The sequence below is a fragment of the Epinephelus fuscoguttatus genome, linkage group LG2 (genome assembly GCF_011397635.1).
Source record: "Epinephelus fuscoguttatus linkage group LG2, E.fuscoguttatus.final_Chr_v1".
Classification (NCBI taxonomy): Eukaryota; Metazoa; Chordata; class Actinopteri; order Perciformes; family Serranidae; genus Epinephelus; species Epinephelus fuscoguttatus.
Window position 1 is genome coordinate 44,427,574 of NC_064753.1, and position 27,347 is coordinate 44,454,920.

General features: G+C 41.3%; 1 protein-coding gene across 1 annotated transcript in view; it reads left to right on the plus strand.

Moving 5' to 3' along the window:
- The first annotated feature begins 216 nt into the window (after window positions 1-216).
- kcnq1.1 (potassium voltage-gated channel, KQT-like subfamily, member 1.1) overlaps window positions 217-27,347 on the plus strand; it is a 74,174-nt gene continuing 47,043 nt past the window's right edge. The window contains exons 1-2 of the mRNA XM_049562457.1: window positions 217-800; window positions 13,297-13,387. Of these exons, the coding sequence (XP_049418414.1) occupies window positions 442-800; window positions 13,297-13,387 (450 nt within the window). The 5' untranslated portion in view covers window positions 217-441. The remainder of the gene's footprint in view (window positions 801-13,296; window positions 13,388-27,347) is intronic.

The window sequence follows — 27,347 nt, forward strand, 5'->3', positions numbered from 1 at the left end:
TGAAAAGTCATCATTTTGGGGGGAAAGATAATGTGGTGTATTTTTCACACAGATCCGAGGATGGAGTTCATCAGCTGCAGATTGCTTTGGAGCAGTTTTGCAAAACAGTAAAATGTCTGAACAGCTGGCGACTCATAGCGCACCGCCTGGCGCCCACAGCTCTCCAGGCTGATAAGTGTTCTGAAAGAGGTAGGGGACATTCATTCAGGACTGAGACTCGCCATAACCTCAACAACCCAGAGAGCCGTAAAGTTAAATTAAAGAAACACCGTCCTGGTGATCTAGAGCATTAATAACGCAGTTTATGTTGCAGTTTTATGCGCCCTGGTGAGATCAGGCGCACAACAGAAGGTAACCGCACATGGGCGAGCACTTTGTCTGTGTGAGTCAGTGACCGAGAAATAACTGTGAAAAAGTTAAAAAGAATAACGGGAACCTGCAATGTCTAATTCCGCCCCCTGTCAGGGGAACTCACGGAGGTCTTCTGGGCTGGCACGTGGAAACAGACCACCGGATTTGGAGCTGTCGGAAACCACATTTAGCGCGCCTGATCCAGGGACACCTGTGGGCAACGACACGTTTTCAGAAAGAGACAAAATGCCAGGGGATGGTAACACTCCGACAGTCATACCAACTGTTCACGTCCACCCGTACTTATCCCATCCCCGGATGTCTGTGCGGATGTCGGTGTACAGCATCGGGGTCCGTCCAGTCCTCACCCGCGCCTACATCCAAGGACGCGTGTATAACTTTCTGGAAAGGCCGTCTGGCTGGAAATGCTTCGTGTATCACTTCACAGTGTGAGTGTTTTTTATTTCCATAATCATCCTGATCCATGGGGTATTCAAGGGTATAATTGCAACTCTAAGATCCTAATTAAACAGGGAGTTAATTGCGCATGTAGAGCCTTGGAAGCCTCCACTACAAAGAACTGTTAATCCTGTGAATTTTAGAAAGATGCTGCACAGATAACACTGCACAACTGAAGGTTCCTCTAGGAATATTATAAGGATATTTAAGTCTAGCCATAGTGGATTAAAAAACACCATATAATTCATCACAGAGTAGAGAAACTCAGACAAAATTCGTCCTCATAGGAGTACTAAAGGGATATTATACAGATATTTCATTTGGGAGGCTATTTTCCTCAGCGCCATTGAGCATTTAATTTTGCAGAACAGTTTGAGTACAACAACACAGAGAGGTTTGCATTCAGTGAGTCTGAAGCAGCAAAACTTTTAAACCAATCCAACCTGACAGGGGATGCTTTAGTATTTTTCCCTTCCTGACAGGTGTGACAGGTGTGTGAAACTACCTGGTTTACTGGAAATGAAATATAAATAATACAGCTAGTAATGAACATAAAACTTGGAGTAATCCAGTGTGGGATGGATTTTATCTGCTAAAGCTCTGAAATCATGAATATGTCACATTACGGTTCACCACCCAAAATTGATGTGACAGTTTTGTCAGGTTGCCTGGAAATCTGTCTTTTTGTTGAATAATGGAATGTAACTCATGATAAACACCACTATACACCACTGATGTAATGCCAAAGGATACATTTCACTGTTTTTATTTTTTCCTGGGATGAACACACATCCAGGAAACTGACAGTCCAGTAGATCCAGACTGGAGTGTTCAGACACAGCTTTAGGAATGTGGGATATGATCTTCCAGCTCCCCCCCCCCCCATGTGTGCTGTCTGTCCACGCTTGCTGGCACTGATAGCAGGCAGCTAAACTTGGCAGTGTGTGTGCGTGCTCGTTGTGGAGGAGGTAGCGGGCCCCGTCTGGCGCTGCCACCCTGTGACCCTTCAGTGTCGGAGGGGACGCAGGGGAACGCAGCCTGTCGGAGCAGGTTAGAGTCTCAGTGACTCAAAGGGAGCACGAGCCAACACGGTGCAACTCAAACACATTAGAACATTACTAAGGATAACTGCACAGTAATGGGGACGGTAGTGGCTGTTGTGTTTACGGGAAGCTCTTTGTTTAAGCATGTGTCTCGGGCTGGGCAGTAGTTCAATAATCAATATCTTAATATGATATCTTAGATTTTGGATATCCTAATATCACAAGTGCTGTCTTTTCCTGGTTTAAAAGGCTCTATTACAGTAAAATTATGTCATTTTCTGAACTTACCAGACTGTTCCAGCTCTTCTATTATTCACCTTTGCTCACTAAGTCATTAAATCTGCATTACTGATAATTCTTTATCAAAAATTTCAATGTGTAAATACGTTGTGAAAGCACCAATGATAAACCCTACAATAATGATATCAAGGTATTTGTCAAAAATATTATTATATTTGATTTTCTCCATATTGCCAAGCCCTAATTATATTATTAGACTGTACATGAGGTGTTAATCAGCAAGATAAGCTGCATTCACCTTCCTGTAATGGCCACTGCATGCTGATTCAAAGAATGCTCAGACTGCATAAACGACAGGGAGCACCACAAAGTGTTTCTTAATGGTGCAGTGTGCAGCCCTGGAGCAATACAGCTGATTGTTGAGTCTCATTACCAGGATGTGAAATGCCAACATGTTCTCTCTCCCAACTCCTCATGTCACAGCTTTGTCAGTGGATTTTTGACATCTACATTCGATGCAAAAGGTTTTCTGGGTGTGTCTGTTGTCGATGTTGCAGGTTGGCATGTCAATTTACACCTGTTGCATGCATTGTGTCTTTGCAAAATACCCTTCGGTTTTTACAGGAAATGTACAGTTTCTGTTGGAGGATGAATTTAATCTTTTTCAAAATAAACTTACACCTCCTATTTACATTTATTTCCTTGTGCAACAAATGCACGTGGTTAGATTTTGTACAAAACATCACGATTTGGCTCAACATGCATACAGGAAGCAAACACGGGGCTCCTGGGTGAAAGTCCAGTGTTGTTTATCCACCTCACCTCCCACCTGGCCAATAGACACTTTCCAGCTCTTTACATTACATTGCTGTCTGGTGGCACTATAAATGCCTGATGGCGTATCACACCACCAGCAAAAGGATGCAATTTGTCAGTGCCTGAAGCAGAAATCACTGTCCAAGCAGCGCTATTTGATTTAATTTTATTTCTTTATTTATTTTATTTATTTAACAGGGACAGTGCACAGATACTTAGCTGCACAGGAGTTAGCTATATACTAAGTTTCATCTGTAGTCCCTGGCAGGAAATAGAGAATAATTTCTCTGCTAAAAGTCACTATTATATAAGAAAAACAGTAACAAAATAGGACATATTCATGACACAATGGCCTCAGCAATAACAATAGCAAGACAACACAACAAGTCATTGCAACAGTAACAACAACAACAATAAAACTACAACATGACTTTGTAATGAGAACAGGTTGTAAATACCAAAGCAGTCTCGTTCCCAGGTTGTCAAACACCAAAGTTTTGGGCTGGTGGTTTGGTCCGACTACCAACCTAAGATTGTTGCTGACAACCAGGGAATGACACGAAACAATCAACTGTAGCCCCTTTAACACAGCTTGTTCAAGGTGGGAATTCTACATCATTATTTTGCCTCACTGTTCTTTATAAGCGGTATGATCGTAGAATGCGGGGATCAAGTTGTCTCACGTTTAAGCTGGCAGTAGAGGAAGTAACACCGCCAAATCAACATTTGTGTAAAAGGGATAGCCGGCAGGATGGGACCATGGGTAGGACGGTTGTGACGTTTTGACAACATGTTATGCTTGCAACCCACCAAAACGACAGCTAAAAGCAGTTAGCAGCAATTCAAAGAAGAAGAACTACAGCTGAAAATATCTGCAAATTAGGAAAACAGTGAGGTCAGGAAGCTCCTTACCCTCTGAGCAGAGGACGAGATCAACCGCCATATAACAGAGATGGTAAATGATTGTTATGCTATTATTATTGTTCATAAAACGCTGCCAATGCATATGTTTTTTATCACACCAGAGGCCGATGCTGTCGTGTTACATGTCACAACCGTCACACTTCTTTTGTTTGGGATGGCACCGTGCTAAATAAAATCACACCAAATTTCGCCACCATTCTTTGGTTCTGTATAAAACCCCAAAGACGACCTATAGGAGGGACTTTGTAGCGGTCCTATTGCGTGATCTATGTGTAAAACGGGCTCATATTTCTCCAGACTTGCATACCACACCTTAAAAATACAATATCCGACCCAGTTTCCAGAATAAATGTTGGCATTTTACATTTCTGCAAACCACGGATATGTTTCATTTGTACGTTTTATATGTAGCCGAAATGCTGAAACTTTACATTTCAATTTTCAATCTTCTGTTTGGGTTTGAAAAACATCATGTTTGGCTTAAAACACCTGGTTTGGTTGCAACAAACACAACTGTCATGTCCCGTGAAGTTGTTGAAAGTACCGGCCTATGTTGTTTGTTGGTCTTGAACAGCGTTCTGCTGCTGTCTGCTTCCTGGCAGCTGTCTCGCCTTGGCTGCAGAATCAATACGTTTTTCATAACCAAAGGTGTCAGTAGTCAATTTCACTTCTTCGGGTGTGTATGTTGGTGATAATATGGACACAATGTTGTTTTATGAAGATGTTAAGGATGAAACAAGTGTGTTTCACGGCCGACAAGTTTTTCACTCTGTCCAACTCGGCACTGTTTGTTGTTTGCTTGCTGCAACTCAGCTCCACCAGACGCCAAACCTGTTGGTCCAAATTTGAATTTTCTTTCTCATTAGCCTAGCTTTGAAGGAAACTGCTTCATGCTCTCTGCCCCTAAAAAGGGATAGGATGTCTGCGGTTCCTACGGTTGAAATAAACATTGAACAAAGTGAACACAAACTGTGAACAGTGTGAGAGCGATGCTGCACTTTGTAGTCTGATATTGCAAAATTGCACAAAACATAGAGCTGGTATGCTAGAATAATGACTTCTACATGTCCAGCTGTGTTTCTGCTGGCTCACCATACACATGGTAAAAGTTATCTAAGGTAATCATCGAAGATCAAGTGCACTGGTGCTAGCCCGGAAATTGCACCAAATAAGGAAGCACATCCTTGAATTTCTGCATTGTGTGTCTGCCTCAGTTTAACAATAATTGCAGGACAGAGGTGTAATGTGATCACACCTCTACTGACAAAGATGACAGGAAGCTGCACACTGAAAGACTTCAAAAAACACACCTTTAGAAACCTAAAACCACATCTCTGAAGTGTCACCATTGCAGTTTTGTTACATTCCATTAGGTAGGTTTAATTTGATTGTGTATCATAGACAAAAGCTCTCTCATTCCTTTAGTACAAGCAGGTGTTTGTTGTACGAGCATGTTGTTAGGATGTCTAACCATCCAGCAGGTTTCTGGGGTCAGTTCAGTACCTTGTTTTGCAAGTGTTTTGAGTGGAAGAAAAGCAGTTAAGAACAAGCATGGCCTTATCACTGACCCAGAACCTCGAACGTCAGAGTGACCCGAGTCCTTATCAGAGGTCCCCTTGTGTGTGCGAGTGTTTGCACATGCATATATTTGTCAGTTTGTGTGTGTGTGGTGATACAGTATGCTTGCAGGGACTCAGCTCTGTTATACTGAGGTAAAAAGAAAGCAACACCATGTATCTCTAGAAAGGAACATGGTATATTTTTAGCTTTATGCAATTAATACACTATATGCCATGCTCTCGCTGGGTGTCTGTCTGCAGTGTGCTACAGTCTCACAGTAAATGCAGTGTTTTGGTTTAGAGCAGCATGGATCCATCCCACATGCCGGTTGTAGATGAGTCGATCAGGAGAGTTAAGAGAAGAGCCAAATCAGAAAGTGTTTTTCAGACTCCATTAAACTGAAACAGATATTCTGTCAAACAGTATCAAGCTGGAGGAAGTCAATTCTGACACAATTTTTAATGACTTAACAAACTAAGCTGAGGGTTCATGCATTGTTATTCCTTTCAATCTGAGAAACGTTTTTGAATTGAGCTGTTTGTATTCAATCCAATATTTTAGTAGCTGGGGAAAAGGCTTCCCTGCTTTTATCTTTTCTTCTCCTTTTACAAAACACAGGAGCTCAGATTCTTAATGGAGCACACAGACAAGGTCACTGGTGACTACCTTATATCTCCGAGCTATTAACCCCATACTAGCCAAACCCTTTACTTGCCTGAAAAAGGCTTCTGTGCAAATGACACACAAGGCTTTAAAGGTCCAGTGTGTAAGATTTAGGGAGATTTAGTGGCATATGGTGGTGAGGACTGCAGATTAAACCAGCTGAAACTTCCCTCGGTTAGATATCCTTCAGTGTTCATTGTTCAGGAGAATTCACTGGGAGCGGTATTAAACATATTAACACATTAAATACACTGAATAAAGCAGCTTCACAGTACAAATCAATAGCCCCTTGTACACTGCCTCTTCAAGGTGGGAATTACCACCTTGCCATTCTGTAGAAAAGGTACGCTCGGAATAGAAGGACAGAGTTGTCTCACCTTTAAGCTGGCAGTCTAGGTAGTTACAGCTCCGAATCAACGTTAGTGTGAAAGGAACAGCCGGCAGGATGGGATGGGTGTGATATTTTGACAACATGTTAGGTGTGTGATCCACTGCTGAAAGATTTAAAAAGGGGAGCGCACCTATGTTCCCTGGGTTCTATGTTCCCCGGTCCTATGTTCCCCGCTTTGTATGGACTTTTCCCCAAAAGGACCCGGGGACAATAGGTCCTTTTTTTTTTTAAAAAAAAAAAAGGGTCCTAACCCCTAACTCTAACCCTAACCCCTTTTTCTCAAAAGGGTCCTATGTTCCCCGGCAACAGCGGGGAACATAGGACAGTTTTCTTAAAAAGGGTTCTATGTTCCCTGGTCCCATACAAAGCGGGGAACATATTTCCTTTTGGGGAAAGCTGGGAACATAGGACCCTTTTTTTTTAAAGGGTCCTATGTTCCCCGATCGGGGAACATAGGAGCTCCTTTGCCTCTGAGCAGAGGAAGAGACAGCCATCATATAAGAGGGCTGGTAAATGATTACTATTGCCATGATAATGCCATAAAACGCTGCTGATGTGTATGTTATATGTCACACTAGGCTGACACTGTTGCATTACATCTCATGCCCGTTACGCCTCTTAGATTCCACGATGTTGGCATGCTGCCTAAAATCACACACCGGAGCTGCATGATGCTCCCGTTGTTTGGTCCTGTGTCAAAATGCAAAGGCAGCATACAGGAGGGACTTCTTAGCGGCCCTACAGCACAATCTCTGTGTAAAAGGGCCAGTGTTTCTCCGACCCTATTTGGCTGGTCACAGCACCTGCCAATGTGTGCTCACCTTTTTTCTATGATAACTTAAAGGATAACTTCGGTATTTTTCAACCTGGGCCCTATTTCCCCATGTGTATGTGTGCATATGATTCATAGGTACAACTCGTTTTAAAATCGGTTCAGTATTGAGGGAGGCAGATGCAACCGGGAGCCGCGAAACGAGCTAAAACGGTAATGGGGGCAAATGTGTCCCGTATAAGTTTGTGCAATAAAAGTGCTTTTTTCGCCACTGACCGGTTCAGATCACCAGTGCTATCTCTGTAAATAGCATACTAAGCGTTTCCCTTACCTCTGGGCTGTGTGTGACGTCATCTCGCAAGAGCTTTGCTCCACTGTGTCTGTAGCTCTCTCTACTCGTGGGGCAGCTGTTTTCTTGAGGAAGAGGTGTTTCAGGATTGGATGTCTTCTTCGGCTGACAGTAGTCATCTTGGGAGAAGTGAGCACTGCAGACCCGATGGTCTGCAAGGCGCAGTGTCTGGACAGGAGTGTCAGCATCCATTTGTAGCACAACTAGCCACAACTTCAGCATCTCGCCGTCCGACAAAGGCAGCCTGTGAAAGCTGTATGGGGTGTTGCGCAACATCCTGTTCTCGCAATTCGGATAAGCACAAACACGAACCATTGTTTTCAATCGATGCAGTAAAACTCTCAACTGTACTCCGAGACAACCAGCGCCACTCTGAGCGGCGCTCAGCATGGCTCCTCTGTTTTCTTCCGGCAACAAGCAAAGCTCTCGCGAGATGACGTCACAGCCCAGAGGTAAGGGAAACACTTAGTATGCTATTTACAGAGATAATACTGGCGATCTGAACCGGTCAGTGGTGAAAAAAAGCACTTTTAATGCGCCCGTTACCGTTTTAGCTTGTTTCGCGGCTGCCGGCTGCATCTGCCTCCCTCAATACTGAACCAATTTTAAAACGAGTTGTACCTATGAATCACACGCACACATACACATGGGGAAATAGGGCCCAGGTTGAAAAATACCGAAGTTATCCTTTATTAGTTATCCAGACATTCAGGGGGGAGTTTTTATCGGGAGCCAAACTATCCGCAGAGGTCTCATTCTTCTCAAAAACTGACCTGGTGATATTTAAACTAGTAAAAACACTGAATAAAGCAGTGTCACTGTAAAAGATAATTGTTTTCTGATGCTCTTGTCGTGGAGGGGTCACTTACTATGGTGGCACAGCCAAAAATGCATATGGCCCTATCTAGAGCCAGCTTTTGGTTCGTCTGTTCTGGACTACAGTAGAAACATTGCTATGCAACATGGCAATCTTGATAACGAAAACACAGCAAGTCTTATTTTGAGGTGATTATGTGCCAACGAAAAAATACTTATTATTTTAAATTCCATTTTTGCCAATACACCCCTCTAAATCCTACACACTGGACCTTTAAAGCTCCACTTTAATACACATCTCCTCTCACAGTGTAATCATCTAAATCTCAGTTTTGTGGTGCATACTTCTGCTTTATTTATCTTCTTTCTTTTATCACTCTAGAGCACAGCGATAAAAATAACAAATGATTGTTGTTCCCGACAGGATATTTGATGGTAACAGCTAGTGACATGGTCAGCAGCGTCACTACTAACTCTTATCCTGTCCCCTGCTTTGTCTCTACACTCACTGCACAGCAGACTGCAAGTGAATCTGTCCATCAATAATAGATAGGAGCAATGCTTTGAGCTTTTGTTTAGAGTTCAGTGGTGCCTATGTAGCTGAGCCAATGTATTGTTTTGTCTGTTTGCTACACTGAGCCCACTGGAGGTAAAGGAAGTGAAATATGATGGTGCAGTTAGTAGAGAAGGACTGACGAGTCAGATCGTCTCAGATGAATTCAAAGTGAAGCACTCGTGTATGCTCAGCATACTGAGCGTGTATGTTTACTGGCATTTCAAATGCTCTGAAATAATTTAAGCAGAGCTCCGCTGACAAATTACACCCATTAGCATACCGGAGTGTTTGGCTTGGAAAGTTTGATGTTCATTTGTATTTCTTTTGATCCTCTTTTCAACTGCGTCTGTCACATTTGAACATAAGATTTTATAAATTACACTGCGTCCTAACTCGTGAGCATTTTTTGTCTGTGCCCAATGTGCCCTGATCTTAATAGACTGTAGATGTCACTTTGCAGATGACACATACATCGAGCCACGAATTCACTTTGCTTTGTTGTATTGTCTACGTGTTCTCTTCTCTCAGACAGAACCAGCTGCTTTGTTAGCTTTGTTACACACCAGTCCATCTTCCCTGAGCAGGTCTCTCCTCAGTCTTTTATCTGTGTTGACGTGTGGCGTGCACGTTCAAGCCTGTGTCTGTGTGTGTATGTGTGTTAGCTTAAAAGGGGGTGTTCAGATTCCTGGCCAGTCTTCAATAAACTCAGGCTGTAGCATGTGGTGATAAGAGCCTCCATGGTGCAAACACTGGCTGGAAACTATAACTCCCTCTACACATAGTTTCCATCAAGTGTGCTCATATAGTAACAAGACACTGGTCCTTTTGGGCTGTTTTCTTAAGTCAATATCAACCAGATGACAGTGGAGCAGATACTTCCACCAACACTGTGCAGTGTAGTCAAGATATGCCAGACCCATACTGGTTTTCATTCAGTCCCCAGTACCACTTACACCAGTTACACATTGTGACTGCAAGGTTTTTGGTCTCTCCTTGTCCTCATTTCCTGTTACCTATGTTGACCGAATCCCAAAGTTTGTTTACTAGAATGCTGTAGAAAACCCTTGCGTCATGTTCAGCAAGTCAAACAGTGGTGAGCAAACATTGCCTCAATTGGTTAGTTTTTAGCAACCTAAAAAAGTGCCCACCTACAAAACTCTATATCATTTCACTTGAACACTATATTTAGAATATTTTCACAGCTTTACCTTGCTGTAAAACAGCTGTTTCCACCGGGGAACTGAGGCTATTATCTCAAAGCCACCAGACTCAATTGACAAAAACTATAATTTTACCTTTGCAGAAAGAGTTTATGGTTTACAAGTGCCTTGATTGGTTAGTGTTTAAGGTAAAGTGGAGAAAATATTCAAAATATGGCTTACACTTAAACTGATATTGCTCTTTTAGGTAGGACTTTTGAGGGGTTAAAATATGTTTTGCTGCGGCCGTCATAGTAGCTAGCAAAGCAACACAGTACATAGAATTTTGCCTCATGGTTGTATGCTTCCATGAAACTGTTGCACTTACAGTTACATTCATGTCTATGAAAACATGGATGCTTCACACACACCCTCTATAGATCTATACAGTCAGAACAGTTGAAAGGTGGATACCGAAGGTGAGTGTCACCAATTCAGTATCTGACCAAATGTCTTCTCCTCTGTTTCTGAGTCATGATGTTGAGTAATGGCCAGAAAAATGTTTTTGCAGAACACTGTGATGTCAGTGAATTTGACCTTTGACCTTTTGGATATAAAATGTCATCATTCTATGCTGTTAGACATTTGTGTGAAATTTCGTAATAATTAGCAAAACAATTCTGGAGTTATGGCCAAAAACATGTTTTGTGAGGTCACAGTGACCTTGACTTTTGACTGTCAACCACCACATTCTCATCAGTCCATTCTTGAGTCCAAGTGGACATTTGTGCCAAATTTGAAGAAATTCCCTTGAGGCATTCTTGAGTTATCATGTTATGAGAATGGGATGTATGTACATACGGATGGACGGATGGACAGATGGACAACCTGAAAATCGCCAGTGTGGAAGTATAATAAGCAAAGCAGAAACAAGGTCGGACCACCATGTGTAGCATGGCACCAGTTGACAATGACAACAGAAATAAATAAGTTTGACATATCTCCACAATTCAAGTCAGTTGCCAGTCGTCTACCTGAAAGTGATTGTTGTTGTCAGCACAATGTCACTGTGAATCGGTGTATTCTGTCTCCTACTTACTAAAAAAGTAGAGCATTCAAGCCCACACATCAGGCACTTGTGTCCAGATGTTTTTGTCTCTGGCCATCAACAGCCATTGGTTGTAACATCTTGAGGGAATTTCTTCAAATTTGGCACAAACATCCACTTGGACTCTACAATGAGCTGATTAGATTTTGGTTATCGAAGGTCACATTTTTCTGGCCATAACTCAAGAATTCATATGCTAATTTTGTAAAATTTCACATAAATGTCTACTAGAATAAAATTAAAAAAAAAAGTGATGACATTTTATATCCAAAAGGTCAAACGTCAGCTTCACTTCATGACATCATAATGTTTTGTAAAACACATCTCTGGCCATTCAATGTCATAACTCAGGACCAGAAGAAGAAACATTTGGTCAAATACTGAATTGGTGACACTAATCTCAGGTGTCCATCTTGAAACTGTGCAGATTGTGTGGATTTTCTCTGCTGTAGGGACGAAGATCCAGTCCACAAACCAAAAGATGACGTCACGGTGGCTACGTCCATTATTTTTACAGTCTATGATGTAAACTGTAACTTGAGTGGTTCACAGAGGCAACAACAGCCAGACAGTAATAAGTTTTCTCATTGATCTTTGCCTCACATGTAAACAAATACAAATACAATACAAATAATCCAAATAATGCTATTTTGGGATCTGGGAACCTTTCCCAGGTATACATACACATACAGTATGCTATTTACAGTATATGAATGAAAAGTACATCCTATTTCATAATACAGTAGTCAAATTTTATTAAGTCAGCTTGATTTCTGTTCAGCAGGCATTAGAACTGCTCGTCTGTCAGTGTACCAAGTTTTGCAATAAATACTGGCGATGCAATATCTAATCAGAAAGCCAAATGTCCAGAGCCTCCATGGTGTTTGACTGGGCCAATAATGGAAGTTTGTTCAGTCAGCTGATTGACAAATGAACTCGGATGGTGTCATGTGAATCCAGTTTAGAGTTTCACCACCACATCTCTCGCCAACGGAAATGAAAAGTTAATCAGTTTGTCCTTGCCACGATGCCAAGTGTTTCACAAAGTCTAATGCGCATTCATTATTAATTTTCCAAGATATCCTGCTAACAGACAAACATAATGAAATGTGGTGAAACGTAACCCCAACTTCAACTCTGATAGCGGAGGCAATACTGCATTAAAAAAAAAAAATGAAAACAGGAACTGAGGCTCAGAGGGCTGAAACATGTGTGAACAGGTTAATGAGTTTGGGAATGGCTCATCACTTATATTGCAGTCCGCCCTGCTTTCCTCCTCCACTACCATCAAATTAAACAGGATCTCTTCTTGTGACTTTTATCAACGGCTGTAAAAACTGACCACTACAATTTAATTGGTGTTGCAGTGTGTGTAGGCTTGTGTTATATAAGCTGCTTTTTTATCCAAGTAACCAAAAAAAGATTTCTGAAAAGTGTCTGCTATGAGAGCTATGTGTTTGATACAGTGTCGCAGCTCGGAGCCCGGTCTCAGAGAAATAACATATCTTTATAATAAGTAGGTTGAGGAGTTACAGACGTCTTACTGTTGCTGTAGTTGAAACAATTGTGACCTTGAGGGGGAATAAGGGGAATGTTAAGGAGCAATTTAGTGTTTGTTGATACTGTGTGTATGTGTGTGTGTGTGTGTGTGTGCATACAAACCTGTGCGCTCATTATTTGACAAGTTTATCATACGCTTTGCATTCATATGGTGGAGTTCAAAAGGTTCACAGTATTTCCTCCAGAGGGCTGTCCTTGAATGTTTTCTCAAATCCAGTCAGACACTTTTCATGACAAAAATATAAAGTAATGTTATGCTGTCTTGAAACTTTTTTTTTTTAAGAAGCTCAGAAGCTCAGACTTGAACCAGACACCAAAGCTGACTGAAGTTTTGCTGTTTAAATCAAAGTGTGAAATGTTGACATGAATATGAGGTGGAAAGTAATTCGAGGAGTTTCGTGCTTTCTCGACTGATGACGAGTTCAGTGAAAATGAAGTTTTTTAAGTAAACAAGAGCTGGTTGGACACCATTATCCAATTAGATGATGTAAGAATACAAAGAAGAAAGGAATTACATAAAACTTGTAATAACTGCTTTATTCCCTGCAGGTTTCTCATAGTTCTGGCCTGTCTCATCCTCAGCGTTCTGTCCACCATCGACCAGTACCAGGCCCTGGCTCACACAACACTCTTCTGGGTGGTGAGTGTTGAATTTAATTAAATTGGGAAGTAACACTTGAGTTTAACGATTAAAACATTGTTTTGTCTCTAATTTGTCTCCTTGTCAGAGTGGATCTTCCTCTAAGAGAGTTTTTAGACTAACAACTTCAGATCACACAAGAAGATTTTAGGATGCTCTTGTTGTCTTGCTTTGGTCTGAACCAGGGACTAATTTTGTTGCGAAGTTGTATAATTGCCTAGAGTTGATTCGTGTTCTCATGGCAGCATTTACAAGCGGACCAGATCAAATGCCTTGTGTGAGAAAGCTGCTCTTGATTGGTCAGAATTTCCATGTGGGAAAAATCCAGGAAGTAAAGCAAACGTTGAAGAAGAGTACACTTGCAAGATAAATGTGACACTTTCTAATGTCACAATGGAGGGACAACTACGCAGGTTGATTTTAGCGCTGCTCATCGTGGACTATATTGCTGTCATTGTTCATTTTAGTCAAACCATACAGTTTGAAAACGAGGCGTGGCTCCAACTAGAAAACAGTGTTTTGATGCATTAGATGTGCTGAATGTGCATATTAAGGCAGTACAGGAGGAGGTGCACATTAACAGGGCAGGTGTGAAAGCACTCTTGTGAAATCCCATTTTTACCATCTTAACCCACAGAGCTGAGAGGAGGGTTTGGGTTGAGATGAGTCAAGATTATGCTGTAGGGAATGTGGACTTTAGTTTTTTTTGTTTTTTTTTTTTCTTTACCTGGGCCCTATTTTCTCACGTTTTGTATCTAAGTGACCACTGGGAACAACACTTTTTTTAAATTGGTCCAATATTGATGGAGAAGGCTGCAATGAAACCACTCGGAGCATGTTTTCACCATCAATGTACATCCACTCACACTCCTTTTTTAACCAACATGGAACTGGTTCTGTTCTCGTTTCTGTGCTTAATTTTTTCAAAGCATGTGGACCAAAAAAAATTAGGTCAGACTCTGAAAAATTAGTTGCAGCTGGAACAAAAAATTAGCAGATCTTTCTCAACCTGAACCATGTCATATTCTACAGATTTGTGATGGTCTAGTACAAAATTGGGACTCAGTTGCAGCGGAAAACACAAAACAAGAACAGTTATCAACTCCAAATCTTTACGTAGACAGTCAGGGGTCAAACATATTAAGGCAGTCAATGAAAACAGAAAAGTCCATTCAGGGAAATCACACAAAAAGCAAAGTCCATAAATCCAACCAGAGTCAAAGGCAGGAAAACTCAGGAAGTAAAAGAAACACTGAACACAATGAGAACATATTTCAAAATAAAACAGGAAGTAGACACACACATATGAGCATAAACTTGACAGGATATCACCAGATTGCAAAGAGAGGACGAGGGAGGCAACAATGGAAAAGTCAAGTGAGAAATTGTTGGGATAAAAAAGGCATGCAGTGCTTTCGTCAGTAGCTGGTTGATGCTTTGATGCTTGTGTTTTTCAGATAAAAACAAATATCTGTTATAACAGAAGAAAAGCTTGTTTATTTCTGTTGTGCATTGTGCAATGTCCATGACACATCCTTACAGTGGTTCCAGTCAGAACTGGTTGCAACATGAGTTGGGCCACTAGATAATGCCAAGTTTCCAAAAATCCTGAATGAAACCGGTTCAAGAGCCACAGTTTTTTAGGGGAAAATGGGTAGGAAAATGCTTGTTTCTGCCACTAATAAGCTCGGAGTGATAAATGCATATGGATACTGATATGGAAAGATTCCCTAAAGAAATAAAGCCTTTTGTTGAAGAGTGAGATTCTTTTCTTTAACCAGAAACAGCTCTAAATTTGCCATCGTCAAACCCACCAGACTCCATTTAAATAAACAGCATTTTTAGGGTGTGTAGAGGCAGCATAGTTTCAAATCTAACTGCATGAATTAAAGGTTGATTCAACCAAAACAGAGTCGGTGATTGTTTGAACAGAGGAAAGACACACCAATATGTTTTTTCCGATATATATTTGGTTTCTGTCAACGTAAAATAAAGTGTGTTTTCCTATGATAAATGACGTTTTATTCAAATGGAGTCTGGTCGGTTTGGCGATAGCAATTTCGGACTGTTTTAGGATCTTATTCTTTAATCTCTGTAGGGATCCTTTTCGTAATGTTGTCAAACACTTAGATTAACAATCTAAGCCTGCCATTGGCAAAAACAAACACTTTTAGTTGATGTAAATTGACGGTGCGAGCATACCTCCAGTGGTTACGTTGCAGCACTCTCGCTCAGTACCGGACCAATTTCGGAAATTGTTGTTCCCATTAGTCACTTAGACAGAAAAAAGTGGAAAAATAGGGTCTAGATTGAAATATACCAGTTTCACTTTGAAACCCTGGTCAGACCACAAAGTGGCTTTGTGAAATGAATGAGTTGGTGCTGAAAACTTGTTGGTGGTTTACAGGGTTAACTACCTCAGCCACTGACAGGGTAATAAGTTAACTTAGTTCATTCAGGAGACGTATTTGTATGCTGCTCTCTCACAGCTGCAGTCTGCAGATCCATTCCGCATATCTGTTGTGGGCCAGTTTATACTCCAGCGGATCAGGGTTATATAAAGTTGGAAGGAATGACACAATATGATAACTTTCTCCTGCTTAAACTCTCCGGATCTCGTTTTTCCCTAAAAGATCAGCACGACCAGAATGATATCCAATAAGTCTGCAGTGTGAACTCTCAAGTCATGAAGTGTCATGAAGAGTGAAGCAATCAGTGACTGAAAGACTGAAATCTGAAAGTAATCCTAGCAACAGCTAAGGAGAACTAAGAAAAAGAAGAAGAGAAGAATTGCTTTAACAGCAGCTCCAAGACTTGTATTCCCATAAAGATTATATGGATTAGTGTAGCTCTTATACGGACAAAACAACTGGTGTTCCTGCATGTTAAACTGCCTCATGTTGTGTTGCATAATGAGCCAAATCTGCTCATATCTACCAAATGAAAGACATGATGACAGGTTTAAACCTCAGTTTTATGCAATTCCACACACAGTATGTGTTCTAAGGTGGTAGCGGTGGTAGCAATCTCCCGTGGAAGGTATCAGTGTGCCAGTATACCATAAGAAGAGAAAAGGAAGGCAGCCAGCGCCGTAAATAATGCAGGTTTCAAAACATCAAAAAAAAAAAATCAAACAATCATAGATGTTTTATAAGGTGGCATGCATCCCACTTATCTTTTTAGGCCTTAAGGATGTGCAGAATGTCTTTGGGCAAGAAAAATTGGATGCAAACAAAAACACTGTGTTTGTTTACAAGAAAACACCATGGTGTATCTTTAATGATCCTGATCAGTGGTCCATGAACCACATGTGTCTGACAGATACGAGGAGGGTGATTAAGAAGGGAAAAGAAAGAATCTAAATCCCCATCTTATCTAAACGTTTTCTTGTAACAGCACTATTTACATTGTAGATACAGCCTGTGGCATTTTCTTCCTCCGCGGTCTCCTGATCTGATCTTCCCTTTGACTTTCACCATCTGCTCAGCACTTCTGCTTTGTCTGTTTGTTGGCTGGCATATGCAAACAGGCCTGATTCTGATCTTCTGATAGTTTTGTCCCCATTCCACGTCAAACAACTCATTTAAATACATCAAAAATGATGACAGTGCTCATAAAACAAGGCCATTAAAGATGATTACACAATATGGAACATTTTCCACATTAAAATGTCTAAAATGACCGGACCTATGTCGTATATTTTGTTGAGTTGTGTGCTTACATTATCCCAAATGTGCACAACAATGTTCAAGCCTGATGAAATCTATAATTTTATTCACGAAGTATGCATTTCATTTGGTTGGTGTCATGTCCCCTTTAACCCTTTCAGATGATCTAACTACTGGACAAACATGGAAAACAACCTATAATATGGTACTGTAAATCATAAGATATCACAGCATCTTACTCAGTACCAGTAATACACTATTTTTTTCTGCCACACAGCATCCTTTTTCATAATTGCATGCCATTTTGAGACTCAGTAATCCAGTTGAGGTAAGGTAAGGTAAACCGAGGGGCAGTGGACAGTGGTCATGAGTACAACAAAACAGACAGTACAATACTAGGGGCGATTGCTCTGAGACAACAAGGGAGGCTGAACTTCCCCTAAAATTTCATAGAAGAAATGGTCAAATATGCACTATTGAATTTACATTAAAATAAGAATTTACATTGCATTAAACGTGCGCTAGGATTCGTCATTAATCACAACTATGAGGTTCAAATGTCAGCTGTTTATCACCAGTTTTCAAACGCAACCTCCCTGTCATACATTCTCGTGTCAGCATGGTGGACGCGGAGCCTCCAAGCATTCCTATGAGACAGCACTGAGTAGGTTTTTTTCATGCAGCAAAGTGAGACGGTCATTGGATAAATGCGACAAAATGGTCACTTCCAGGGAGGCTCAGCTTCCCTGGGAACTAATGGAGCGGTTGGCGGGAGAGGACGCTCGGTGTATGCAGGATGATTGGAGGAATTGTCTAAAAGAGTGCTGTCCGGAGTTCCTTATTTCCATAAGCCATACAGCTCATTTTCACCGTTTGTACAGCACAGTTCAGGTGTTTAAACCCATCTGAAAATCTTTGAGGTGTGTGTTGCTGTGGTTCTATGGCATGAGTGTGGTTGAAAAACAGCTTCAATTAAATGTTCCTTTTATAAGTTACTGCCTCGCTGCAATATGACAAATTTTATGATGTAAACTCAAAGCGAGCTTCACCCTGTTTGAAAGACCAGCAGCCGCCACTGTACAATACATAACACACAGTATCCAGCGTCATGCACTGAAAGGGGTAAATCATGGATCAAAATCATGGCAAAACCTCCGCCCTGATGGAAGCATCTGAAACTCAACATGGAGGGGATGTTGAGAGCCTGGGACCAAGTTAATGATGCATTTCTATATTGATCCATTTTAATACAGTGTGCTACCATGACAAGAGGCTCATGCCAGACACCAAGCTAATGCGTACGGTAATGTTATAATGTTACATCAGTATTATTGTTATTGTGTGACTATGTGTTTCAAAGAGTTAGTTTGGATTCAACAAAGTCACACAATAGCAGAAACAAACTAACCGAACGAGGTAGCAAGAGGCAAGAGGGTTCCTAATTTGAGCCTATTGTCCGTAGGTGTGAATGTGAGTGTGAATGGTTGTCTGTCTCTATGCGTCGCCCTGTGATAGTCTGGTGACCTGTCCAGGGTGTATCTTGCTTCTCGCCCAATGTCAGCTGGGATAGGCTCCAGCCTCCACGTGACCCCTAACAGGATAAATGGTTACAGACAATGAATGAATGAATATCGCAGATTGTTAAACAAAAGCAATCTACATGCACAGGAAGTTATGTGTAAACATGTATTGATTTTCTGCCGTCTCCTCTCTCGTTCTGTCCATGGACTTTGAAACAACATCTCTTGTTTACTACAGTGGATGTTGCCAAGCCACTACTCCGATCAAGACTGGCCAGAAGACATGTCCTACATCTTTCAGAGTAGCCCAGGTACCACAAGAATCAGTTCAACAGCAAGCAAGACTTTTGGATTTGAAAACAAACCTTTTAGATGTGCAAACAAAACTTATGGATGGCCAAAATGCTTTTGGGAATTGCAAGCAAAATTTATATTAATACATTTTTAATCACAAGTTTATTTCACTTGCACTATAAAGGCTCACCACTTTTTGATTGCAGTGTCAATAGTTGTGCACTCGAATCTGTTTTTTTGATTGCAGCATTGATAGTTTTGCTCTTGAGTCTATTCTTTGATTGCAACATCAATATTTGTGCTCTCGAATCTATTTTTGATTGCAGCATCAATAGTTTCTATAGTTAGAAATTGTGCTCTTGACCCTTTTCTATTTGATTGCATTATAAAGAAACAAAAGTAAAATGACATACTGTGCACTGAATAGACACTGAGTCATCATTAAGTTCTAACATTGTTTAGAAGAGATGAGAAGAGATTAATTTCTATCACAGTTTTTTGACTGGTTGTGTATTTTCAAAGATGAAGCTGCAACAATCAATACTGTGATTGTGAAGATGTTACTAAAACAACAAATATCATCCCTCAGCTTCTGTTGTTTGAAAAGCAATTTCATGGGTTGATTGACCTAACCGCCATCTCACAAAGAAACAAAACAATTAAGGGTCACTTTAGTTGGCTTTCTTTCCTACAAACAATTTCAGGGCGTCCGTTAAAGGCTGGAGGGCGAAGGCTCCTCCTCTAAAGTCAATAGCAAATGGGATAAACTTAACCCTGAGACACCAGCTGCTGAGCGCAGGAACTGTTTGGGTGATGGGTGAGTCACTCAAGCTCAGACAAAAGAAAACCCTAAGAAAGGATAAAAAGGACTTTAGGATTTTCTTTGAGGAGGCCTGGAGCGTGCCACATGTGACAAGTTCACCTTGGCCTGAGGATAATGGGATGAAATGGTCATGGTGTTTCACGAGCCTGCACATCACACTCTCAAATCCTACAGGTTCATCGTTGAATTCGTAGAGATTCAGGCTCCTGTGTGTGAATCAGACCTGTAATTATGAAGAAAAGTGTGAAATTTGTTAATAAATACCACAATATCATGAAATATACATAAATGTTTGTCCGCCTTAAGTTCACCCTGGAGATATTTAATCTTCTTATTCTTCTCTTCTACACAGATAATGAATAATTAATATTTGCCATGCTACTAAACCTACCAAAATCTCAAACATTCATCTTTTCCGTCCTCCCTCCCAAAGGGACGGTTGTGTACTTTGTGCTTTCTAGTTTAGAGATTTGCTCTGACCCTGCCACTCTTTCATTCTCTCCTCCCCCACCACAGAAGCGTCCTCTTTGTCTTGTCTCTTTCTTCCTGCACACTCAAGGTTAAGAGAGACCACTGTGTTCTTTACTTGGAGATGCAGCGCTGGCTGACAGTGTTTGTAGTAGCGTGTTTGGCCAGATGCTTGGCAGTTTGCCCAAAGGCTGCGCATTCCCAAAAGGCCTTGTTTGTTTGGTCTTTTTTTGAGGATCCAAAAATGAGTGTAAACTTCCCAAAAAAAGTATTGCTACATTTTATTTCATTGTGCAAACAAAGCCTGGCAACGTGTTTTATTTACAGTTTTAAGTCGCTTATGAATGCAAATTGCTTCACTGGGACGGGAGGATGAACAAAGGTTGAGGACAGAAGGATGATGAGGGTCAAAATTGGAGAGTGAGATGAAATAAGGTTCGGGCAGAGCCGGGGGTTGAATGAGGATTGATGATGGGTTTAGGTCGAAAGATGTTGTGAAGCAGAACTCAGGGAGTGAGACTCAGTGTGGAGGCAATGACTAGAAGAGGTATCCTAGTTTTATTGTCCCCCTTGTGGCTCCTGTAATGAGACAGAAGGAGGCGAGGAAGCAGAGAAGGGGGGATTTGAGGGGTGAGGGATGTGAGAGCTGAGATACGGCAGAGAAAGCTGTTAGGCACAGGTATATGGATAATAACGAGGATTGGTCTTTGTTCCGAAACACACGATGATTTATAATTAACTTGTAAATTTCTAACCAGGTGTGACATATCTGGAAACCGTTAATGAGAGCAGAGCCTAATAGACAGAGAACACCTGCAGCAGCATGATGCAATATCAATAAACAAGAAGCCACGATGAAGAGCAGCATTATAATAACGTCCAAAGAACAAATCTAAAGGCACAGAAACAACTTCCTAAAGTAATGGGATTTTATGCTTCAAAGACTAATTTATAGAAATCATCGAAAGTCCTGTTTTCACCTCCTGCACCGACAATAAAACATTGTGAAGCTAAGCAGGTGATGAATAATAATCTTGATATAACCCTAATATCTGTTTGTCAAAGTCCAAAAAAATGGGAATTTATAATAGACATCTTTTAAACAGGCTACTCATTTCCCTAAAATATTTTATCCTGCAGTAACTATCACATATCATCTGGTCAAACTGAGCTCAGCCCATTTAAGTCTGCTCAGGCATTAGGCACAAGAGCAAGACCCCATCTGACCTGTGTAGAAGAGCACATTGGGACCTGGTCTCACTTCGGTACCAAATCAGGTCTCATTTCCTCAGAACTGAGTGGACCCATAATGGCGTGCTCTTCATTAGCAGATTGAATTTTCTCAAGTCATGCTTTAGCTGTTTAAAGGGGACCTATTGTGCTTTTTCTTATTTCCTGTTATATATGTGATGTGACAGTGTCGAATGCTCATATTAATCAAGGGCAAAGTTTGAGCAGAAACGTCTGTCAGACCGTTCTGGACTCTGTTCCCAGTGTTATTTTCTACTTTCAAGACAGGCTAATGTCTTTATATGGTCATCCAGACCGTTCTCATTCTGAACTCATCCAATACCGCTGCCTGGTGATGCAAAATGGCACCTTTTGTGGCAGTATGATATGCCGCCACACGTCGTTATAAACTGATGCCGCCCAGCAGCATGTTATACTGCCATGAGAGAGTGCATCAGTGTATATCGCTGCTGGAGGGCATCAGCTTGTAACAATGTCGTGTGAGGGGCTGGGAAGTCCCAAGAGTGGGCCAGAGGGGTGGGTTCAACAAACCCCAGACTTTCATGTTGGAGACCACTGTTCGCTGAATGTTGAGCCACACCATGGTGGTTTTTTTTCCCCCGAAACCTAACCACCTGCATTTGTCACACAAGGAAATAAACATAAAAACACGGGCTTTTACTGACGTTGTATGTTTGTTTTGAAAAAGACTGTATGCATCTAACAAGCAGAAATCGTACATTTCCTATGAAAAATAAAGTGTGTAACAAGCATGTAACAAGTGTGAATTGACACAAGATCTCGGTGTGTCAACAACAGACTCAGAGGATACCAATTGCATTAGAGGTGAAAGTCCACTGACAAAACAGTGACATTTGATGAGTTGGGATGAGAACATGTTGGGTCATGTACTCCAGGCATGCTGCTATAAGTGTTTACATTATGTAGCACACACTGCTACATGTAGCCACATGCTAACGTCAGGGAAACTTGTAATCTTTTTTTAAAAATGTCTCCTTGATTTTGGATAATTCCTGTTGAACATGTCTGGTTGTTAAGATTGTGGGTTTCCTAACTTTTATAGGGGATTTCTCACAGTAGAAAATGCCACTGTAATATGCAGTGATTCTCTGGCTGCAAGTACACTACTATATATACATGCTAAGAGCTTGGGAAATGTATCTTTGTTGCCAGTACTGTTTATTCCTCCTCAGTTTTGGTTCATATTCCAACTTGAACATGTCAGGTTTGGCAGATTTTGGCGTAAAAGCTTTTGTGTGTGATTTTTCACTGTATAGATTGGGGCTATACTCAGTTAAAGCCATTCCCTCGGCTGCAACTATGGTGACACCGAGAGTGCAGATGTGGAAGACCTTGAAATGCTGAAACCAATCAGAGTTAAAACGAAGCATCTCCGACACGGGGTGAATATAAGTATATTCATGCAGACAATATGAGGAAAATTAAGTGTGTTTTGAACATTAAAGCATGCAAACTTGTTCTAATAGAAACCCAAAATACAAGTATGAGCCTGGAAATGACCATAATAGGTCCCCTTTAAACTTTTAATATCGATCAGGAGAGAATATTTATTTACATGTGCACATAAGTATGAGAAATGTGAAAAGTCTTTGGCGATTAGACCCCATTGTGATGTCATCTATTCCAGGACGCTGGTAAAGACGTAGTAGATAAAGGAACTACCCCCTAATCTGATGAGGAATGAGTTTTTCCATAAGCTTGTCTGGGGCTCTGGATAAGGTGACTGGAGGTGAATGGGGTGGAGGAGGACGCAACAATTCTGCCTTAAATGACAGCTGACAGGAGCAGAGAGGAGAACAGATTTGAAGATTGGCAGCAGCAGCATGGATGGCTGAAGGAGACTGTGGCAAAGTTTGATTGGCTAACCAGAGGAGGGAGCACCAGTAGTCATCTGATTGATGGAAGTGGTGAAAGTGAGACTGAGAGAGAATTGTAAATGGATGTAGCATAAAGAAAGTCCTTCTGATTGAACTTGTGCTGAGCTTCATTACTCTGAGCACTTTAAAGATTTCTCTTCCACGTTGTCTTAAAAGCTGAGCTCGACGGATCATCCTTGATTGTGGAAAAAGCAGTTGACAACCCTGTAAACTGAAGTTTCACTTTCTGGACTTTTAACAGTCTTTTTTCAAGGTCAAAAATGAATCGTCACAAATTTTAAGGCAACATCCACAGTCTGGTGACAACTGTGAAAATTTGTGTTATACAGTCAGAGTAAGTGGACACCAAAGTCAGAGCAAAGTGTCCAGCTCAACTAAAAACAACTGTTTGATTCTCCTCTATGCCCTCTTTCTCTCCCGTCCTGCTTGCAAATGTGTTGCTTTTTGGATAGACCATTTGTTTTTCAACCTTGAAGTAGAAATCCTCAGTGAATAAATTAAGAAATACAACATTTTACATACTCGCTTCCAAGAACACAGTTTAACATATTATTAATCCAATTTTTGTTTTACAAGACGTGCTGTTTTATATTCACTGACGTTTTAATCTTTGGCTCTCGTGAAGGAAAAACACCTCCAGTGATTCAGAGCTGAAAACATCTCCTGCTGTACAACACGAAAACACATCCTCTGCCCGAATCCCCCAGTTTGTTCCCTCCCGTCATTCACTCCAAAAATGATTGTGTCACCATTAAAAATCTATGAAAGGGCATTGATTCACTCTCAGACAGCTTCATTTCAGAATGCTTGTCAGTGATTAAGAGACGTGTGGAGGTAATTGCATTCCCATTCACATCAGTTCATTAATTTCCACGTGTTGTTGTAATTGTGCGCTGTAATTGATTTTTTTGTAATCCATTTGTCCTCCAGGAGCAGAGGAGGAAACTTGTGAGGAATTGAAATGGAGCAGCTTTAATTGAGAAGCTTTAATTGTGTGGGCCTCATGTTAGACACATGCTGTTGTGACTTGTTTCAGTTAATGTCATGCGAATTAAGAAATAATAAAGAGAATAGGAAAGAGAAGAAAAGGGACAAAGCAATCCAGATGTGACTGGAAATACGTATGCTGGCAGCAGATGGGTAGCTTAGCTTAGCATAAAATCTGAAAAAGGAAACTCCTTGCATGGCTCTGCCTAAAGGGGACAAAATCAGCCTACCAGCACCTCTAAAAATCACTAATTGACAATCCATACAAAACCTGAAGTGTAAAAATGACATGCTTTCATGGGGGTTATGCGTGCGATTATTCCCTGTCGTCACTGTGAGGTTGCCAGACAATGAGCAGAGACTCCAGGAAGTTATGGCGCCAGGCCTTGAAATAGTCTGGCACAAAACACATTGTTAAACCACCACAGCGTGCCCTTTTTTTTGTTTTTTTTTTTACATTACAGGTTTTGTACGGATTAAACAAATTAGATATGACTAAATTAGTGAGGTTTAGAGATGCTGGTAGGCAGATTTTGCTGCTGTTGGATGGAGCCAGGCTAATTGTGTCCCCCTGTCTACAGATATGAAAGTGGTGTATATGTTGTCATCTAATTCTTAGTGGGAGAGCAAATTAGTGCATTTCCTAACATTTTAAATGTCGGGATAAAGTAAAATCTTATAAACACTGCCTCCCTCCTTGAAGGGAAAGACAGCCCAAGCAGGACTGGAGCCATCCTTATCATAACTCCCCTACTATAAGGCTGCTTTCAGACCTAGAGTTGTCTTGCTTTGGTCTGAGTCAGGGACTCATTTTGTTCCAAAGTTGTATAATTGCCTAGAGCTGGTTCGTGTTCTCACGGCAGCATTTACAAGCAGACCAGACCAAATGCCTTGAGTGAGAAAGCTGCTCTTGATTGGTCAGAATTTCCATGTGGGAAAAATCCAGGAAGTGAACCAAACGAAGAAGAGTACACTTGCAAGATAAATGTGACACTTTCTAATGTCACAACGGAGGGACAACTACGCAGGTTGATTTTAGCGCTGCTCATCGTGGACTATATTGCTGTCATTGTTCATTTTAGTCAAACCAATGTGTCATGTGACTGCAGTTGGTTCGATTTGACTGAGACCACCTCTTCAAGAAGGTCTTGGTCTGGTTGTTTTGGTGCGCACCCGAATGTGATTGCTGTGTTCACACTTGTCCAAACGAACCGCACTTAGGGGGCAAATGAACTTGAATTTGATTGAACATAGGTGCTATATCGTAGGCAACTGGACTTGCTTGCGTTTCCAGAAGATCAATCAATCAATCAATCAATCAATTTTATTTATAAAGCCCAATATCACAAATCACAATTTGCCTCACAGGGCTTTACAGCATACGACATCCCTCTGTCCTTAAGACCCTCACAGCGGATCAGGAAAAACTCCCCAAAAAACCCTTTAACAGGGAAAAAAAACGGTAGAAACCTCAGGAAGAGCAACTGAGGAGGGATCCCTCTTCCAGGACGGACAGACGTGCAATAGATGTCGTACAGAACAGATCAGCATAATAAATTAACAGTAATCCATATGACACAGAGAGAGAGAGAGAGAGAGAGAGAGAGAGAGAGAGAGAGAGAGAGATATGCAGGTAATGACAGTAGCTTACAACAACATTAATGAAAGTAATAATATTATAGTTATAGTTCTGGCTACTGTGGTACAATATGTTGAAAGTATGTATTAATATCTGGCAGTATACATGTGTGACAATAGTCATATGTGTATAATAACAGAAGAAGTATGACTAATGACTAATGATGGCAGCAGCAGCAGGAGGCATCTGGCAGGACCACGGCAGCAGCACAACCACACACATCACGCTGTCCAGGCACCACTGTGATATGAGTTAATCTGAGAGACAGTGGAGCACAAAGGCTCCGGAGAAGAAGCCGAGTTAGTGACATCCAGAATGGCCGGGTTAGCAAGATGCAGTAATAGGATACGAGAGAGAGAGAGAGAGAGAGAGAGAGAGAGAGAAGGAGAGAAGGTGCCCGGTGTATTATAGGGGGGTCCTCCGGCAGACTAGGCCTAAGTCAGCCTAACTAGGGGCTGGTACAGGGCAAGCCTGAGCCAGCCCTAACTATAAGCTTTATCAAAGAGGAAAGTCTTAAGTCTAGTCTTAAATGTGGAGACAGTGTCTGCCTCCCGGACCATAACAGGAAGATGATTCCACAGGAGAGGAGCCTGATAGCTGAAGGCTCTGGCTCCTGATCTACTTTTGGAGACTTCAGGGACCACGAGTCTCGCCTTTCATCCAAGAAGCTTCTTCTTCAGTTTCTTGGATGAAAGGCGAAACATAAACATAAACACAACATAAAGAAACACAAGCAGGTCCAGTTGCCTGCGATATAGCACCTATTATTACAATGACCTGGATGACTGAGAATCTTCACGATCTCCTCGATTGAACCGAACCAATCAGGGCAGGTGTGAAAGCACCCTTAGAAAAACTAACATCAGAGTAAATTGCGTCATCTTGGTCACGCCCTGTGAGTCGGCCACCCAGCCTGCCAGCCGTTACTGCTCACTGCTGCTGGTGTGTGCTTTGTGCTAATAGTAGCTGCTGTTCTTTGCTAGATGAGAGGCTTTCTCTGTGCAGCGGCTCGTTCTTCGTTTCAGGGAATGGGTGTGCTTTGTGCTACTTGGTTAGCTCCTAACCAGAGTCTGACGCTTGGCAGTGGTTATCATGTTCTTATGCTGATGGTGTGCGCTATGTGGTAATTGCTAACAAAAGTCCGTTGCCATGCAGCAGATTGTTCTTTGACTTTTGCTTTACCCAGACTTTTTTCCTTTAAGACAATGAAATTAACAAAAATTAATACTAATACTAAATTAATAAACTATTTGTTTAGGTTACAGAATCAGGTTTTCCATCTCTCAGGTGTAGCAGCTGTAATAAAGAATGAATCAATGGTGTGGTACAAATTAAACAGTGACGAATGGTGCGGCTGCTGATTGAGAATCAATAATCCTTAATGAATTACCGTGACAGGTTTGTGTGAGAAG